The sequence below is a fragment of the Malania oleifera genome, chromosome 4, assembly GCF_029873635.1.
Source record: "Malania oleifera isolate guangnan ecotype guangnan chromosome 4, ASM2987363v1, whole genome shotgun sequence".
NCBI lineage: Eukaryota > Viridiplantae > Streptophyta > Magnoliopsida > Santalales > Ximeniaceae > Malania > Malania oleifera.
In genome coordinates this window covers 95,992,470-96,011,226 of record NC_080420.1, presented here as the reverse complement: position 1 = coordinate 96,011,226, position 18,757 = coordinate 95,992,470, and the positions used below count along the sequence as shown (strand labels likewise).

At 37.4% G+C, this 18,757-nt stretch overlaps 1 protein-coding gene across 1 annotated transcript in view; it reads left to right on the top strand.

The window, feature by feature from the left end:
• Window positions 1-1,531: 1,531 nt before the first annotated feature.
• LOC131153368 (uncharacterized) overlaps window positions 1,532-18,757 on the top strand; it is a 47,532-nt gene continuing 30,306 nt past the window's right edge. Inside the window, exons 1-6 of the mRNA XM_058105638.1 lie at window positions 1,532-1,730; window positions 2,087-2,759; window positions 2,842-3,154; window positions 17,739-17,885; window positions 18,008-18,096; window positions 18,202-18,294. Of these exons, the coding sequence (XP_057961621.1) occupies window positions 2,167-2,759; window positions 2,842-3,154; window positions 17,739-17,885; window positions 18,008-18,096; window positions 18,202-18,294 (1,235 nt within the window). The 5' untranslated portion in view covers window positions 1,532-1,730; window positions 2,087-2,166. The remainder of the gene's footprint in view (window positions 1,731-2,086; window positions 2,760-2,841; window positions 3,155-17,738; window positions 17,886-18,007; window positions 18,097-18,201; window positions 18,295-18,757) is intronic.

The window sequence follows — 18,757 nt, the reverse complement described above, 5'->3', positions numbered from 1 at the left end:
AACCATTGTTAGTTGGCTACATAAATGCAGATATGACTGGGGATGTGGATACTCGTAAGTCTACTTCAGGCTATTTGATAACTTTTGCAAGTGGGGTATAGCTTGACAACCGAGATTTAAGAAGTGCATTGCTCTTTCTACGACAGAGGCAGAGTTTATTGCAGCAACGGAAGCAACTAAAGAGTTGCTATAGGCAAAGAAGTTCTTGAGAGAACTTGGTTTCGAGTAGTAGAGGTATGTGTTATTTTGTGATAGCCAAAATACTATTCATCTTGCTAAGAATTCCAGTTTCCATGCAAGATCGAAGCACATTGATGTACGATACCATTGGATCAGAGATGCGTTGAACGATAAGTTATTGGAACTTAAGAAGGTTCACACTGATGATAATAGTTAAGTTGACAAATACACTACCAAGGGAGAAGCTTGAAGTTTGTTGTTCGATCGCCGGGATGGCGATTCCCTCCACATGGTTGGAAAGGGGGAGATTTGTTGGGTTATTTCCTTCCATGTGGAGGAAAGCCCAAAACTCAGCCCTTTCAGTGTGAAAACCTAAAGTAAGTTATAAAAAGATAGGGGAGAAGGGAGGAGCCGTCACTTCTCAAAAGAAATAGAGAAAAACGTGATTTTTCTCATGCTGCTCAGATATCATCAAGACTCTGATCCTGCTTCGTTTGTGGTCTGATTGAGTTAAAATTTGGAGAAGAGGTTCATGACTCAAGGAGTTACAATCTAAACGGTGGAGATTAGATTTTGATTTTGGGAGCTGGGATTTTTTGCCCGTGAACAGGAACTGCGATTTTGGTATATTCTCTCAAATTCTCTTTATATTTGCCAAGATTGTCGATATCTTGATGAGATATATTTGTAATCTCTAATTAAAATTAGAGAAGACTTGGTGTACCAATTATTTGATTGATAGTGGAGGTTTCAACTGGATTAGATCCCGTGATTTTTCTTCATCGCATTGGGGAAGTTTTCCACGTAAAAAATTGGTTGTATTCCCTTGGCTTGATATGATTGATTATTTTTCTTATTATTTTCAGCACGTAAAAAGTAGAGATACACTATATTTGCTTACATATAAGGAGAAAAATTATTCCGTTGTGGTTGTTTGTTGATATCTCTCCCAATAATTTTGATTAACCGTTTTAAATTATTAAATTTTGGTTTGTATTTTCTAGTGAATCGAAATTTCAACTCGGTTAACAGTTTGAGGGATGAGGGTAATGGTTCTATTTACCAAACCATGCCCACCCCTAATATATTGTGACTTTAAACAAATTATTTATTCTTCTAAATAAATATGAATTATCACACTTATATTTGTAAATTAGTTTTTAATAATATATCATTAATTTGTATTAAAAATATATTAAGTTTGATAAAAAAGGTTGGTAGAATTTTTTATACAATATTGTACGTGCATATGATATATTACAAAGGGAACTTAAAGTAAGCCAAGACTTCTTTTCAGATTGCTACACGTGACGGCGCACAGGGCTAAGGATAACAGTGCATCATACTTTCGGTCCATACGAAGTACAGGCTAGATTTTCCTTTTTGTAAATGCAGGGAGCGCGAGTCAGAGACGCTGCCTGGTCTTCACCAGACTTGGGCTCCTGTTGGCATCCCTCGCCTCCTAAAATTCCTCTGCTCGTGGCGGTTCTGATCGGTGGATGCGTCTGATTGTGTGAGGGCAATCATAGTGAACTTGAATGCCGTTTCAGGTCAGCATGATACTCGTCGATTCTTGTGTCGCTGCTTACAATCGCAATCCCAGTTTGATGCTCGTTAGAATGCATTCTTTCATTTTCCACCAATTTTACTTCAAAATTCCCTTATTTGTGAATTTCCCTGAGGTTTTGAATTTGTTCAGACAGTGTTTAGATTTTTTCATTTCGGTTTTCTCGGTTACTCTTTATCAGTTTTCCTCTCTCTCTCTCTCTCTCTTTCTCTCTCACACACACACACACACACACACACACGCACACGCAAAAATCACCTATGATGATGTTAAGTTTTTGGGTTGTTTAACTCTGCTCTGTAGTGTGATTTTTCAGGAAGATTCCTTTGTTGTGTGCAGATTGTACAGACTGGCCAAACTTAGGAGGCAGGTGAGTTATGTCACCAGAGTTCTCTGCAGAGGGGTAGAAATTTCCAAAAATGGCTTCAAGGGCAATCCTACGAAGGAAGAGATGCCTCTTCAATTCATTGAATTCGCCCACTTGCTCAATTCGAGTTTTTTCTGAGTATGGGCAGCTGTGTAAGTGTCCTGATTTACAAGGTTTGAGATGGGCTAACAATCTTCCAAGTGAAAATATTAATTATGGAAAAGAAGGGGGTCTATCTTCAATAGCCAAAGATGAATCGTCAATCTTTTCTGCAATGGGATTTCTAAGACACAATCCATGCAGAAATCTAGCATTGGCTAACGGAAACAGAAGGGAGGATTTTATTGTCCCTTTGGGAGTCAGGTGGGCATCACAATCCGTACGCCATGCTTCCACAGCTGCGGCGGGTCAACCTGAAATGGGTAGTGGTAATGATGGGAAAGAAGAAGAGATTGCTACACAGATGAAGGAAGCATCACCAGAGGAATGCGACCAAGCAGTTGAGGGTTTAAGTACAGCAAAAGCTAAAGCTAAAATTAAGAAACTGCAAGAATCACAGAAGGGTGATAAATCAGTTATAGAGCGTGTGTGGGCTATGCTTTTGGGTATTGGTCCTGCTTTTAGAGCTGTTGCTTCAATGAGCAGGTTAAAAACTGTTCTCCTCGTTTTGTTTTTTGACTTATATCAATACATCTGTTTCTTACTTGATATTGATTTCTTGTTTCAGGGAGGACTGGGCAATTAAGTTTCGCCATTGGAAGGACGAATTTAAATCTACAATGCAGCACTATTGGTTGGGTACGAAACTACTTTGGGCTGATGTTAGGATATGCTCGAGATTACTTTTAAAGCTTGCCAATGGCAAGGGTCTTTCCAGAAGGGAGAGACAGCAACTCACGCGCACCACTGCCGATATATTCAGGCTAGTTCCATTTGCAGTTTTTATAATAGTTCCTTTCATGGAATTCTTGCTGCCAGTGTTCCTGAAATTATTTCCCAACATGTTGCCATCAACCTTCCAGGACAAGTTGAAAGAACAGGTAATTTGTGATAACTGTCATTCTGTATGTATTAAATGTTCTATTCATGATGCATTTTATGTACTATCTATGCCTGGTTTCCTTGGTCTTTTTCCTTTGATAAATGAGCAGCTCTTGAATTAGGCGTGCTTGTATTTTCTTATTACTCATTTGTGGGTCTGGCCATCTGGGTCATGGGTCTAGACCTAAACAGTGGAACAATATTTTTGGGAGTGGTGCTGCTCTTTAGTTTCAGTTGATGACATATCAGAAATGGGGGATTGAAGCTTAAAAGTTGTTTAATGTTGAGAATTCATTATCACTATGAGTACACATAATTTTTTAAAGAGAAACCTATTTTTTGATATATAACAATCACCTTAAAAATGTTCATATTGTTACAAATCAGAGTTTAATTTTTTTTTTTTTTTTTTGTTCCTTGATTTGATTCATTATGCTTTGTTCACTTTTTGCTAAAGTTTAGTCTTCTTCTTCTTCTTCTTCTCTCTCTCTCTCTCTCTCTCTCTCTCTCTCTCTCTCTCTCTCCTCTCCTTTTCTACATTTTATTGTGGATTGTTTTAGAAGGTGAAAGATTTTGAAAAGGAACAACCATAGTTCTTTTGTAAGACTAAAGGCTTGAATTCTTCTCTTTCTCTCTCTCTCTCTCTCTCTCTCTCCCCTCCCCTTTCCTCTTGTTTGCACATTTTAGCTTATCTAATATTATCTTTTTTTGTTTTTAATTTATCAAAAACATGGCAATTTTATCTTCTCCTCTTTTTGCTTCGGTATTCCTTTGCCATTTTGTATGAGTTATCAAAAGTGGTAATTCAATATTTTTCTCTTTTTTGTTTTTTGGCATTCTTTTGTTGTTGTCAGATCTTAGCTCAATTCAATCAGGGAAATAGAGACAAACAATTTCATTAAGTCTAAAAATGCTAATTAAAGTCCTAGTTTTTAACAGATGGGAAAGGTTAACACTCACTTTGGCTATATAAATGAAATTAAAGTTTTGATTGGTGTTGGAACTTGGATTGCTCCATCCTTAGAATTAACTCATTGAATCAACATTGGGGTGGCTTATTTGGTTCCATGTATATGCATGTGCTTTGATTTCAATTGAGGAAACAAGATATGCTGTAGGATGGTTTGATTTGGGCTTGAAAGTTTAGGTCCCGACAATCTTAACTGACCTTGCTTCAACCCTCAACTCCCACATCAGTTACTAATTTGAATGGTGGGTCGCAAATTTTTGTTGGTGTGGGTTTTGAGTGGTTTTGGATGATTTCCTCTGCCAAATTGAACCAAACCAATAAGATTCACTGTCCTAATTAAGACTTGAATTCCTTACTCTCCCCTGGTCACTGTCCTAATTGATAATCTTCCAACCACTTATTTTGGACACCTCTGGTGCTTCATTCTGATCCAAGGTTATATGTGGGATAGCATGCTGGATAGATTTGAAAGAAGACCCGTGGTAGAAAAAATTGAGGATGGGGGAACTGACTTTGATCAACAGCACCCTCTCCAGTCTGCCAGGTGCCAACTTACTTTGTGTGCCTTCACTATACGAGCTATGGTTGCTCATAGGTTGGAAAGGATTCAAAGGGATTTTTTGTGGGGCTGTGATCCTGAAAGGAGAAGCTTCCATTGGGTTAAGTGGGAATAAATTTGTTTGCGATGCAATATAGGAGCTATTTTGACACATATGTAGGTTTTTAATGAAGCACTCCTTGCCAAATGGTTACATAGATTTGCTGAGCAGGATGCATTGTTGTGGAAGAAGGTTATTGGTTTTGAAGTAGAGAACGACACTAGAATCAAATTTTGATTGCACCTATGCTTTTTGGGATGGTTTCCCAGTCCTGTTTCTCTCAAGTAATTTTGTTTCATTTGGAAGTAAACGTCTTGAGTATTCAGTTACTAAGGGATTGTAATGACTTGGATTTAATAGATGTGAAAAAATTGTTGGAGTTCTGTGTAGGTCAAAACCTGACAGGTTCAAGGAGGATGTAATCAAACTGAAGGGTGGTAAGTGATAGCTTTGGTGTATTCCCAAGAGAGGGGGGGGGGGTGAATTGGAATTTCAAACTTTCCTTGGTCAAATTCAAATCACAATTAGTATTTCCCAACCTAGGGTCTTTCTAACCATTAACCAATTCAACAGAATTCAAACTGAGCAAGAATGTAAAGCAATTGAAGCAATCTCAGTATTTCTGAACCATTCACCATAATTCAAATGACAACATTCAAGTGCGGAAATTAAATGCAACACAAGAAATGTTATCAGGGTTCGGCCAATACTGCCTACATTCTCGCTTTGACTCACCAACACAAGGATTACACTATAGGCTCACTTAACGGGTGGAGCGGCACCTAATACAAACAGGTTAATTAGCACAGTGCTGACCTCAACTTTGACAACCAGATCAATTAACACAGGGTTGACCTCAATCTTTACAACCAATCCTTACCGGGATGGATTACCGCCCCCTCAGGCCATGCCTGGAATACAACAGATTTCACAACACAAACAGTGTACAAAGTGTATGCTTCTCCAACAAGCAGATTTGTACCAATGTCAATCAATCAATGCACATCAATAATATAGGTAAATGTAAGCTCAGTGATGGGTATCTTTGTCCAAACAACACTCAACAAGATATGATAACAAGTATGCTCAAGAGTGTTCTAATCAAGCTATATCTTTGAAACAAGTTATATCAAATTTCAGCAACAAATCAGAGTTTCAAAGATGCTAATCAAATAATCAAACTATCTCAAAAGATTTTCTTCAATGAAATGAGTACAAGAGTAGTTTGAAAAATGTTATAACTTGTAGAAAATATTTTTGCACAACAAAAACAAAGCTATAGGAATCTTGCAATGACAATGCAAAGATCCTTAAGTTTGCTAGTTTATCCCAACACAAGATTTATAAAGTTCAAATCTGTGAGATAAAACTTAGCCAAACTCTCCAAAATCAATATCAAATAATCAATCAAAACTATGGGAGTATTAGCTATATCTAGTAATCACAAGCACAATAAATAAGCTCTCACACTATTAAGATGTATCAAGGGAATGAATATTTGAGAGTATTTGAGTAAAATAGGATTTTGAAATAGAGAGGATTTTGACTAATGATTTTTGCTAATCTCTGCTTAATCCTTACAAATGAACACATATTTATAGACAAAAGCAAAAATATAACCGTTTAGGACATGTAGGGTATTATTAAGATTGTTTAAAAACGTTTTAGAAAAGTTAACCCTGTTTAAAAATTTAACCGTGGTGAAAAAAATGTCCAACCCGAGAGCACCGGTCGACCGAACTTGAGGTTCGGTTGACCAAGTGACAAAGTTCGATCAACCATGCAAAAAATGAACTGAGAGTTCGATCGACCGGACTAAGGGTCTCAAGGGCAATTTTTCCAATTCCACACGGTTCAGTCGACCAGGTGATTTTGAACTAGGTAGTTCGGTCAACCGGCCAGTTGGATTCTCCTATGTGGGGGTTCGGTCGACCAGAGCGTTGCCCATATAAATTTGGTTGGTCGACCGAGGAGTCAAAACGTTGACTCAGTGGGAGTTCGGTCGACCAAGTTGTGTGAACTTGGCAAGGTACGATTGACCGAGCTATGGTCAAATTGTTGACCTCTGACCGGTTCGGTCGACCGAATGTTTTTATACATTCCGGTTCGGTCAACCGAACATGCATTTTTAATGCCTTTCGGTTCTAATCCTTTTATACATTAGCCCTATTCATATAAGCACATATGTTTATGCATGTATGTGGGTCCTAAGGTCATTTTAGGGCCTTTTGAGCTTACAATTTAACCTATATGCATGATATGCAGATAATTATTACAGACCTTTTCTCCTAATTACTATTACAGACCCTCATTGAATTAAAATGAATTACAAAATGAAAATAGTCTTCAGGGTCTTTATTTTCTTCAAGTCCATGTGCATCATATAGAAACCTCCAATTGATCCTGCACACAAACTCATCAAACATTAGGTACCAAGGTATTTGTCATAATCAAAATGGGATCTGACCTATAAGGTCAACAGTAAGAATAGAACCTTTTCAGTTAAATCTTTCTACAACCTCATAATGAAGAGGGAGGCTAGGTCTTTTTCTTGGCAATCTGTTTGAATTTCAACCCTGAAAAGTCAGTTTTTTTAGTATCTCTGAAGCTGCAAGGGAAGCCATATTCACAGGGAACAATCTCAGAAATAGGGAGGGTAATCCTAGTCATCTGGTGCTTCATGTGTGAGGAAAATGGAAAATCCTCAAGTCACGTTCTTCATCATGGCAGAGTTTGTGCAGGAAGTGTGGATTTTTACCTGGCTGTGGTTTGGAGTTCAGTGGGTCAAGCCAGACAATGTTAAATCCCTTCATTCCCTTCTTCAGCTTTGGGGCATGGCGGGCACTACAACAACCACCCCCAAGCCTTAATTCCCACCAGCACAGACCTATGTGATGCACGGACAAAAAATAAACACTTAGAAGAGTGAATATAGTGAAAGTACTTTAATTAAGATGCTTAATTGTATTATTTTTATTATTTATATAGTAAATTATTGAAAATAATAAAATAAACGTTTTTAGAAAATATAACTAAAACTATTAACTTAATTAGTAACATTATTTACACAAATTAAAATAATATTAAATTGATATTTTTATGTTGAAAAAATAATCTTTAATATCGAAAACTATAATAGTTAAAAATAAATGGCACTTCCAATAATCATAAAAGAATTCTCATTCTCCTGAATTTAAATTTACCCAAAAATTTGACTATCTTATAAATTGTTAGATTTTTTAAAAGTACAATAATATTACCCTCCCTATTAGATTTTTTCAATGGTGGACGTTGCAAGAGGAAAAAAGAGACCATGGGTTTGGCTCCTCTTTGCGTTTTTTTTTGTGCTTTTGGAGAGAGGAACAGCAGGGCCTTCAATGGGACAGAGGTGCCAGCTTGAAAGGTGAAAACTTGCTAATCTAAATGTTGGTTTACTGGGACGCCAGAATTCTGTATCCAGACTCTGGACCATTTATATCTTGGCTGATTTTTTTTTTTCAACTTGTGATTGTTTTGTATAGCCCAAGCACCTTTTTGTACCTGAGTTGGCGCGCTAGTGGTGTCCTTTAATGCAACTTGTTACTTATAGAAAAATACGAACTGAAAATTCATAAAAATTTTGGTGAAGTTAGATGAAATTTGGTGACATTAAAAAAAAAAAAAAAAGAAACCATGTGGACTATGAAAATACTAAATTCTCCGAAGTCATTCACATTACAATTAAATAAATTTTCGTGGTTGATTGTGCTTGCATGAGTGTATTATGTTGATTTGCAGACTAAAGACTATTTTAAACTGTTGTACATAAAGATATTAACATGTTAAAGTATTGGGTGATGTTGATGGTTGTTTTAGTTATTTAGCATTATTAGTGTGTTAGTGTTATGTTAATAAGTGTGAGTTAGTAAGGGTATTTTGGTCATTGGTATGTACTTGATATAGAGGGAGAGACATATCATTATGATTAGGTTGTCCATTTTACGCAATTATTCAACATGGTATCAGAGCATGATTCTGAGTCCTAAACCCTAACTGTCACATTCAACCTCAAAACCGAAGCCTAAAACCCTAAATCTGCTGCATGTCTAACATCTTAGAAGAATTTCCAGCAACCCCATGGCCCTGAAAAAGAGCCAGCAGCTGCCAGAAGCCAGAGCAGTTGCCAGGAAGTTCCTGGGCCACACTGCGAGTTTAGGAACACAAAAATCACTATAGATTTTGCAAAAGCAACACCATATTCACCCACAGACACTGCCGACCTGCCCCCCATCGAATTCCCATCTCCAAATCTTCTCCCACACGCCCTCACATGCCAGTGCATGAAGCTAATTTAAGGCATGATTCTGGTATGAATTCATCCAGCAGTGCTCAAATCCCTCTGTAAACATTTTATTGAAGTTTTTTGTGATGCTTTTTTGTCCAAAGATCTCACCTTCTTTAGTTGCTCATGTGCTGCACATGGAGAATGGTTGTTTGATGCTTCCTGAATCCTGAGGTGTTTGTCAATGATTATTGAGTTTATTGTGGCATGAAACAGTGGTATTTGTTGTGTTGTTTTATTCGTTCATTGTGTGCTTGTGGTTTGCATCAGTTGTTAAAGTTTGTATGTTGGGATGGAGTTGGTGAATTCCAAAAACATGTTATACGCTTTTTTTTCTGATCTGCTGCTCTATTGAGGTGGTATGCGTGTAGGGATGGAGTCCCTACATCCCAAAAATGTATTTCCCTCATAGTTACTTGTTCGAGTGAACAACATACTATAACTTTCTTAGAGGAGGAGTATCCAAGGTTCTTGTAGTATCAGGCATCCCAACAAGCATCTCATCACATTGCATCTTTTGCTGAGAAAATAATCACATCTTTCATATTTCATCAGATATCTCTCCCACTAGTCATTAGTTTATCGACCGTGCTGCTACTGACCAAATGACAGGTGTCACAAGCTTCTTTTCTGCTCTCAGGTATTCTAAAAATCTACCTCAAGTTACTCTTGCTGATGGGTCCACGATTGCTCTTAAGGGGATAGGAACAGTAAATCCCACTACTGATGAGACTGGGGTGTAGGGATCCAAACCCATTGATACACCTACGGATCCTATTAGTAAGCTAGTGTCTAGATATGGGTGATTTGTTGCCTAACATAGGACAATACCGGAGACTTGTTGGAAAGTTGAATTAGCTCATGGTCACTTGGCTGGATATATCTTTTGCAACAAGTGTTATGATTCAGTTTCTTGATTCTCCGAGAACAAGTCACTGGGATGCAGTAATTCACATCTTGGGATATTTCAAAGGTGTACCTGGGAGAGGTCTCTTATATCAGGATTGAGGCCACACTCATATTTAGGGATATATTGATGTAGATTGGGCTGGGTCACCTTGTAACAGAAGATCAACAACTGGCTGTATCTTTGTTGGTGATAATTTTAGATGAGTAAGAAAAAACTGTGGTGGCTAGGTCAAGTGCTGAATCGGAGTATAGGGTCATGGCTCACACTACATGTGAACTTGTTCGGCTAAAGAACATGTTGGAAGAACTGGGTTTTCCACATTCTCAGTCTATAGAGTTGATGTGTGATAATCAAGTTGCTATTCATATCGCCTCCAACCCGGACTTCCATGAGCGGACAAAACACATTGAAGTTGATTGCCACTTTGTTCGGGAGAAATTTGTGCAGAAGCTCATTACCACTACTCATGCGAAGTCTAATTTGCAGCTTGGTAATTTATTTACTAAAGCCTTGGGGGGGTGCTCGTGTTAAATTCATTTGTAACAAGCTGGTAGCATATGATATATATGCTCCAACTTAATGGGGGGGGTGTTGATGGTTATTTTAGTCATTTAGCATTATTAGTGAGTTAGTTTTATTTTAATAAATGAGAATTAGTAAGGGTATTGTGGTTATTGTATGTACTTGATATATATTATTAATAAAGGGAAAGACCTATTATTGTGATTAGGTCTTCCGTTTACCCAATTATTCAACAGTTGAGAAAATAAAGAAGCTTCTTATAATATTCAAATTTAATTTCTCATATCTATAAATTTCTTTATTTGACGCATTATTATGCCTTGATTTTTTTTTGATTGCTTGTTTGATCTAGAATATGACTACAAATGAAGAGCTGTGAAAATTTTTTCTCAAGATTTGGTTTTGGGAGGATCCTTGGGCGGGGGAGAGGGTTCGATGGAGTCGTTGGTGCCTTGCCTGATTAAACTCTCTTCCCTGTACAATGCACCTATTAGCACCTTTTTTTTCTTCTGGCGGGGGCTGTCCTTGTTGGGATTTCCACTTCTTCAAGCCTCTAAGAGGTTGTTTGGAAGGTTAGAGTTCCATTTAAGATTCTGACCACTTAAGTGGACTGTGACTTAGAATAGGATTAACACGCATGATTTGCTGCAGAGCAGAAGGCCTTACATGATTCTCAAGCCTGATATCTGTGTGATGTGCCACGAGTCCAATGAACAAGTGCTCACCTCTTCCTACATTGCAGTGTTTGCGACCTCACTTTTTCTTGTTTTGGTGAAGCTTGGGTGTGGGCGACTTTTTGCTTGTGAAGTGCTATGGCGTAGTGGCAGTGTTTGCTATTTTTCGGACCTTATGGGTCGAAAGGAATGCAAAAACATTCATTGGTTGCATCAACTCACCGGGTTTGTTGTGGGATAGAGCAGCCTTTTTTTTTTTTGCCCTTTTGGTCCATTCTTTTGGGTTCTCCAGGGGCTTGCCGCCGCCTGATCTTCTTAGGGGTTGGCAGGCATTTCATTTTTTTTTTTTTGGGTTAATGGATCTCCTTTTTCTCCCCCCCTCCCCAAAATAGTCTAAAATGAAACCTAAATTTGGACCTTATTTACACAAAATGGAAGGGGATGCAGGAAGTGAGGGAAATGAAGAAGATAAGTGTCTAGGAAGTGTATATTTAAAGTTGTATAAAATTGTGAAAAATATGTTATGAGGGAAAAGTAACATATAATATTTTCAAATCAATAAATAAATGTTCACCTCCAACTCATAAACTTACATAATTGCATAGAAGATAATATTTTTTTCACAGATCTATGTGTAAGAAGTTGCAAAACTACATTGTAACTTCATCTCTATTTAATCTAATATTAAAAATTCGTAGGAATATGGACTGCTAAAAGTATTTTGGGATTTATAATTGTTACTAGTTAGTGTAGTTATTTAGTGTTATTGCTGTGTTAGTAAGCTTGAGTTAGTGCGTGAGTTAGTAGGGGTAATATGGTCATTGTTATTTACTTGGTCTATATTTTAAACAGAGGGAGAGAATTATCCATGTGATTAGGTTTTCAATTTACCAAAGTCTTCAACATGGCATTAGATCCCACAAGCACTGTCAGTTTGAAGCCTAAAACCCATAATCCACTGCATGTCTTACCATCATAAGAGAATTGCTAGTACCACCGTAGACCGAAACCCATAATCCACTGGATGTCTTACCATCGTAGGAGAATTGCTAGCACCACCGTAGGCCTAAACCAGCCAACAACTGTTGGAAGCCACAACAGTCACCGAAAATTCCCTAGACGACATTGCCAGTTCAAAAACACAAAACCACTTTAGATTTCGCAAAATCAACACCATACCACCCACAGACATTGCTGATTTGCCCATCACTGAAATCCCATTGCGGAGCTATTCCCACATGTTCTCAAGCACCAGTCAAAGGCAGGGATGACCCCAAGCGCTGATGCGTGAAGCTTCTTATAGGCATGTTTATGTTACTACTAAACTATTTGAATCCCCCTATAAACATATTATTGAGGTTTTTGGTGATGTTTTTTGTCCAAAGATCCCACCTTTTTAGTTGCTCATTTGAGGTACTCCATGAATGATTGTTTGGTACTGCTCAAACCTGTTTATCAATGTTGATTGTGTTAATTGGAGCCTGAAACGGTGATATTTGATCTTTTTTGTGATTCGTTCAATTATTTATCTTGTTCGTCTTGTGTTTGGGTTGCTTCGGTTGTTGAAGGTTGTGTGTGTTGGAAATTGGCATCAAGTCCATGAATCCCAAAAGTATGTTGTTCACTGTATTTTTTATTTGTTGCGTTATAGGTTGTGTGTCTTGGGATGGAGTCCACAAATCCCAAAAGCCTATTTCCCTCATCAATCACTTGTTTAGCCAATGGTGAATAACATACTATAGCTATCTCAGAGAAGAAGTATTCAAGGTTTGTGCAGTATCAGACATCCCAAAAGCATCTTATCACATTGCATCTTTTGTTCAAAAAGGTAATCCTACAACATGCATGTTCTCTATTATTTCTCCCACCAGTCCTTAGGTGTGATTTTGCCGTCACCAGTTATATGACTGGTGTAACTAATTATTTTTTTGTCCCCCAGTATTCTAAAAATCTACCTCAAGTTACCCTTGCTATAAGTCCAACCCTACAGTTAAGGGGATACAAATACTAAATCCTAGTCCCTCAATATCTCTTTCTTTTATTTGTGCATTCCTTAATCCCCCCTTAATTTTATGTCTGTTATTAAGATTATGAAGTTACTAAATTATTTTGTAACCTATTTTCTTGATTCTGTTGTTGTTTAGTATTTGAAAACGAGGAAGATGATTTGCACAGGATGTGAGGCTCGTCGACTTATTAAGTTTTCCTCTCCTCCAATTGCCTATAGTGCTGCCGCTACACCACTTTAAATCCATTTTTACCTTTGTTGTCCTTCATTTGACAAGTTAAAACTACTAGTCCCTACTTTGAGTTTTGTGTTTAATGTTGGGTGTAAGTCTTGTCAATGGGAAATCATTATTGTGTTCCCTTTGTTCCTAGTCAATAGTTTGGCGGTCAGCCCTTTCATGTTAGTCCATTTTTATATTTGGGGGCCTAGTTGTGTCACACTAAAGTTGGGGTTCCATTTGTAACATTTGTCAATGACTACTTCAGGATGACTTGTTTGTATCTAATGCAAGATCATTCTGATTTATTTATTCATTTTGTATCTTCTATTCTCAGATAAGGACTCATATTAAGATGCTTTGTAGTGATAATGCTAAGGAGTACTCCATTTGTTACATTAGTCATCTTGTACCCGCACTGCATAACAAAATGGAATTGCAAAGCAGGAAAACAGACATTTCTCAAACTCACTTGTGCCATATGTATCAAATGAATGCCCCCAAAGTTTTTTTGGAGTGATGTCGTACTCACTGCGTGCTCTCTTATCACTAAAATGGCATCCTCTTTTCTAGTTGGTAAAATCCCATATTCAGCTATCTTCCCAAAGGCTTCTTTGTTCTCACTTCCTCCTTGTATATTTGGCAATGTTTCCTTTGTCCATTAGTTAAATCCAGGAATGGATAAGTTGGACACTTGGAACCTTTTGCTATCAAATGTATTTGTCTAGGCTACTCTTGTACTCAGAAGGGATTTCGATGTCATAACCTTACTTTACATCAGTTCTTTGTTTGTTTTGTTGTTACTTTCTTTGAGTCAACACTATATTATTCTGATTCCTTGAGTTTTGTTGACCTTGATGAGTCCTTTCCTATGCCTAGTCTTCTAGATCCTAACCTATTATCTTTGCTTAGCCCTTTTGCATTTTCATCTAGTTTGCGTTCTTCTCATCATTTGGGTCATCCCAATTTGCAAGTGTACACATGACGACTCAAGGGAGGAGAGCCTTCTCCAGCTTTTCTACTTCTACAGCCTTGTCCAACCTCTAGTTCCCTTGCATGATGATCGTATTTCTCGAGATATTGATTTCCTAGTGCTGTTTGTAAAAGTAAATGCGCCTGTACCAAACATCTAATCTCCAATTTTGTTTGTTATGATTTCTTGTCACCCTGGTTTTTGTTATTACTCTATCTTCCGTAACCTATTTATGAAGCCCTATCTCAGATGGAGGACCGCCAATGGTTGAATAGATGCTTGTATTATAGGATAATGATACCTAGGAATTGGTACCTCTTCCTCTTGATAAGTCTGCAGTTGGTTGTTGCTAGATTAATCGAGATGGTTTCATGGCTCATTTGAAGGCATGGCTTGTTGATAAGAGATACACTAAAGTCTATAGTTTGGATTATTTTGAGACATTCTCCCAATTGCCAAACTTGTTTATTCATCTCCTTAGTCATTAGGTGTCAGCCTTCGCATCAGTTAGATGTGAAGAATGCATTCCTACATGGTAATCTTATATGGAGCAACCACTTGGGTTTGTTGCTTAGGGAAGTCATGATTAGCATGTCGGTGCAAGAAATCCTTAAATGCTCTAAAGCAGTCTCTCAAAGCATATTTGGTCGCCATAGTACTTGAGTTTGTCGGCAGTGCACAGTTGTTTACTTTGTATTTTATCTTTATATTGTTTCTAGTAGGATTCTGCTCATTGTTTGTGGATGATATAGTGATTACAGGTGATGATGATCGAGGTAACCAGCACATGAAGAATTTTCTACAAACTAAATTTCAGACCAAGGATTTAGGGCTGTTGAAATACTTCTTGGGTATAGAAGTATCTAGATCTCATATGGGACTGTCTTGTCATAGATGAAGTGTGTTCCAAACCCTTTAGATGAGGCTGGATTGTTGGGATCCAAACCTATCAATACACCCATGGATCCTAGCAGCAAGTCAGTGCTAGATGTGGGTGATTTGTTGGCTGAGTTGACTAGAAAGTTTTATACCATATTTACTTGACCTAATACCGAATATATCTTTTGCAATGAGTGTTGTGAGCTAGTTTCTTGATTATTTGAGAACAATTCACTGGGAGCCATTCATATCTTGAGACATCTCAAAGATGCACTTGAGATAAGTCTCTTACATCAAGATCAAGGGCACACTTATGTTCAGGGGATGGGTCACCTTTCGACACAAGATCCACAACCAGGTATTGTGTTTAGTTGGTGGTAACTTGGTATCATGGAAGTAAGAAACAAAAATTGTGGTGGCCTAATTGAGTGCTGAGTTAGAGTATCAGGCTATGGCCCACACAACATGTGAGCTTATTTGGCCAAAGAACATGTTAGAAGAACTTGGTTTTCCACATTCTTGGTCTACGGAGTTGATTTGTGAGAATCAAACGGCTATTCATATTGCTTTGAACCCAGTTTACCTTGAGGGCAGACAAAAGGCATTAAGTTGATTGTCACTTCGTTTGAGAGAAGCTTGTCCAGAAGCTTGTTACAACTTACAATGACTCGTGAAGTTTGAATTCCAACTTTCTGATTTATTCACTAAAGCCTGGGAGATGCTTGGGTCAAATCCATTTGTAACAAGCTAAGAGCATATGATATCTATGCTCGAATTGAAGTGGGAGTATTACTAGTTATTGTAGTTATTTAGTGTTACTGCTGTGTGGTATTGCTGTGTTAGTATTTATTAAGCATGAGTTTTAGTTTGTTAGTAAGGGTAACCTCGTCATTGTTATGTACTTGCCGTATATTATAAAGAGAGGGACAGACCTATCATTGAAATTAGGTCTTCCAATTTACTCAATTCTTCAACAATAATGATAGGTGTCATGATAGGAGGGAGACTCTAAGATGATTGAAGCAAGGTACTAGGTGAAACTTGGAATTGAGATGGTGTTGCATAAAGTTCCTGTAACTGAGTTTTGAACTTGTTAAAGGTTGATATACATTGTCAGCTCACAACCTAACAACTTAAGCTTTTAGGTAAAGTAGTAATCTAACATAACTCTTCCATTAACATCAAACTTGAGTAATAGTGGAAACCCTCATGGCTTATAAGGCTTTATCTCCAGATGTTTGTTCTTTATGTTTCGATAGTTCTCAATTTGTCTCTTACGTGTTCCTTCATTGTTCCTTTTCATGAATGGTGTGGAAAAATTTATTTGGCCTATTTAGAGAGAATTTGGTGTGTTTGGAGATGATCGAGGACCTACTGGCTATCTCATTTTCAGGTTTTGGGAGGCGTAGAGATGGTTCGGCCTTGTGTGGTTGTGCGGGCTTTTTTCTGTTCTGTGAGAGATTTTGTTGGAGGGGAACACATGCATATTCACAGGAAAGAAGGTGTTTTCGTTTATGTGTTGGATAGGATTTAGTATTTTAGCCTTCTTGTAAGCTTTTGCAGCTGGTTGTTTCAGAGGATGGTCTTTTTCAGACTTGCAGCATGATTTGCGGGAAGTGCTGTTTCTATTTATATATATATATATATATATATATATACACAGACACACACATATTTCTGTTCTTATATATTCTAATGAGGATTCCGTTTTGTACTTTATCTTCTCTTGAATAAAATATTTACTTTTTCTATAAAAAAAAAAAATTGTGGAGACCCTCAACTACAAAAATATTTGATTAAAAGGGGGAAATTAATCTAAAGGGGTTTTCTTGGTGTTTGCTTTGATCCCGAGATTTGCCCCTAGTCTGATAGCATCTATTAATGTTTTCTTTAAGGTGCTCTTAGATATTTTTTGCTTTTCTTTAGTTCAACTTCAAAGGTTTTATGTGGTAATGTTGATGTTTACATATTCTGTTACAACTTTTCCCAATTATTCTTATTAGTGCTAAAGAAATATCATTATATTGTGTAATAAAATATTTAAAGCACCAGTTGTTAATTCCTGGTTTGTTATACTGGTAATATATTGCACAAATTGTAATTTCCCTGGGTTTGTTGGTACTGATAATGTGATTTATTTCTGCATTTAGTGTGGTCATTTACCTACACTTCCAGCAAAGTCCATTTTAGTCAAACCAATGCTGACCAAGTTACTTAGCATTGGTGGCTCATTCTACCTGAATACCTATGGATTGTGGTTCTGTGATTTATACGTTCGTCTATGATTGTTGTAGTAGGAGGGAAACCATAACTGTCATTTTGGGTTCATTTAGTCTGCATTTGTATAGAATCATAGATGTACATGCTTCTGTGTGCACAATGTGCCTTGTAATGTTGTGTGCAGTGTGCCATGTCATGTTGAGAGAGAGAGAGAGAGAGAGAAAGAGAGTATGCTAATGTTACATTTTGATGATCCCGTTTCTCAAACATAACTTTTGCTCAACTTGTAGGAGGCCCTGAAAAGGAGGCTGAATGCAAGAATAGAGTATGCAAAGTTTCTTCAGGAAACTGTAAAAGAAATGGCTAAGGAAGTCCAGAATTCACGAAGTGGAGAAATCAAGAAGACTGCAGAAGATCTTGATGAATTTATGAACAATGTAATTTTTTCTTCTTTTCTTCCTTTTGTGTTGCTATGTTCTGTAGGAGCTTCTTTATATTCTTCTATTTTCCCCTTGTTTGGAAATATATTTAGATTGATATAATACTTGCATTGAAATAGGTTAGAACGGGTGCCCAAGTTTCCAATGAGGAAATTTTGGGTTTCGCCAAGTTGTTTAATGATGAGCTCACTTTGGATAACATAAGCAGGTGAGTGTTGCTGTTATAACTTTCAGCATTCTGCCCTCGCCTTTTGGTTTATATTTTGGTATAAGCTATTTTGACTCAAATATCTGCTTTGATTGTTAATAACAGGCCTCGATTAGTGAATATGTGCAAATATATGGGCATCAGTCCATATGGTACGGACGCATATTTGCGGTATATGCTTCGGAAACGACTCCAGCGGTAAGACATTTAAACTATGTTCTATGGGTTGAAAGAAATATGGGACTATGCTTTCTCATAAATTTATTATTATTGTTTTTAAATAAAAGAGAAGAAATATTGTGTGTGAGAGAGAAAGAGAAAGGAAGAGAGATTACATCCAAGGCAAGGATGGGTAAACCTAAAAGAAAAAACCAATAATTAACCAAGAAATCCCCTCTTTAAACCCTTTCCACGATGATCCATCAAACACTTCAAATTTTTTAGGCCCCTTACCCTTCTTCACCTTGGCTTACCACCATCTAGCCAAATTTCGTTTCCTCCAAGATCAGACTTCTATAAACCCAATTTATCCATCAAAATCTGAGCTTCTATATCCTTACTAGAAAAGTCCTCCATGGGGGTGGAAAAAATTCCATCCTTACACATTTCCCTTTTTATCCATACCATCATTTTCGAAAACACTAATCCCTTCCAATCTTTC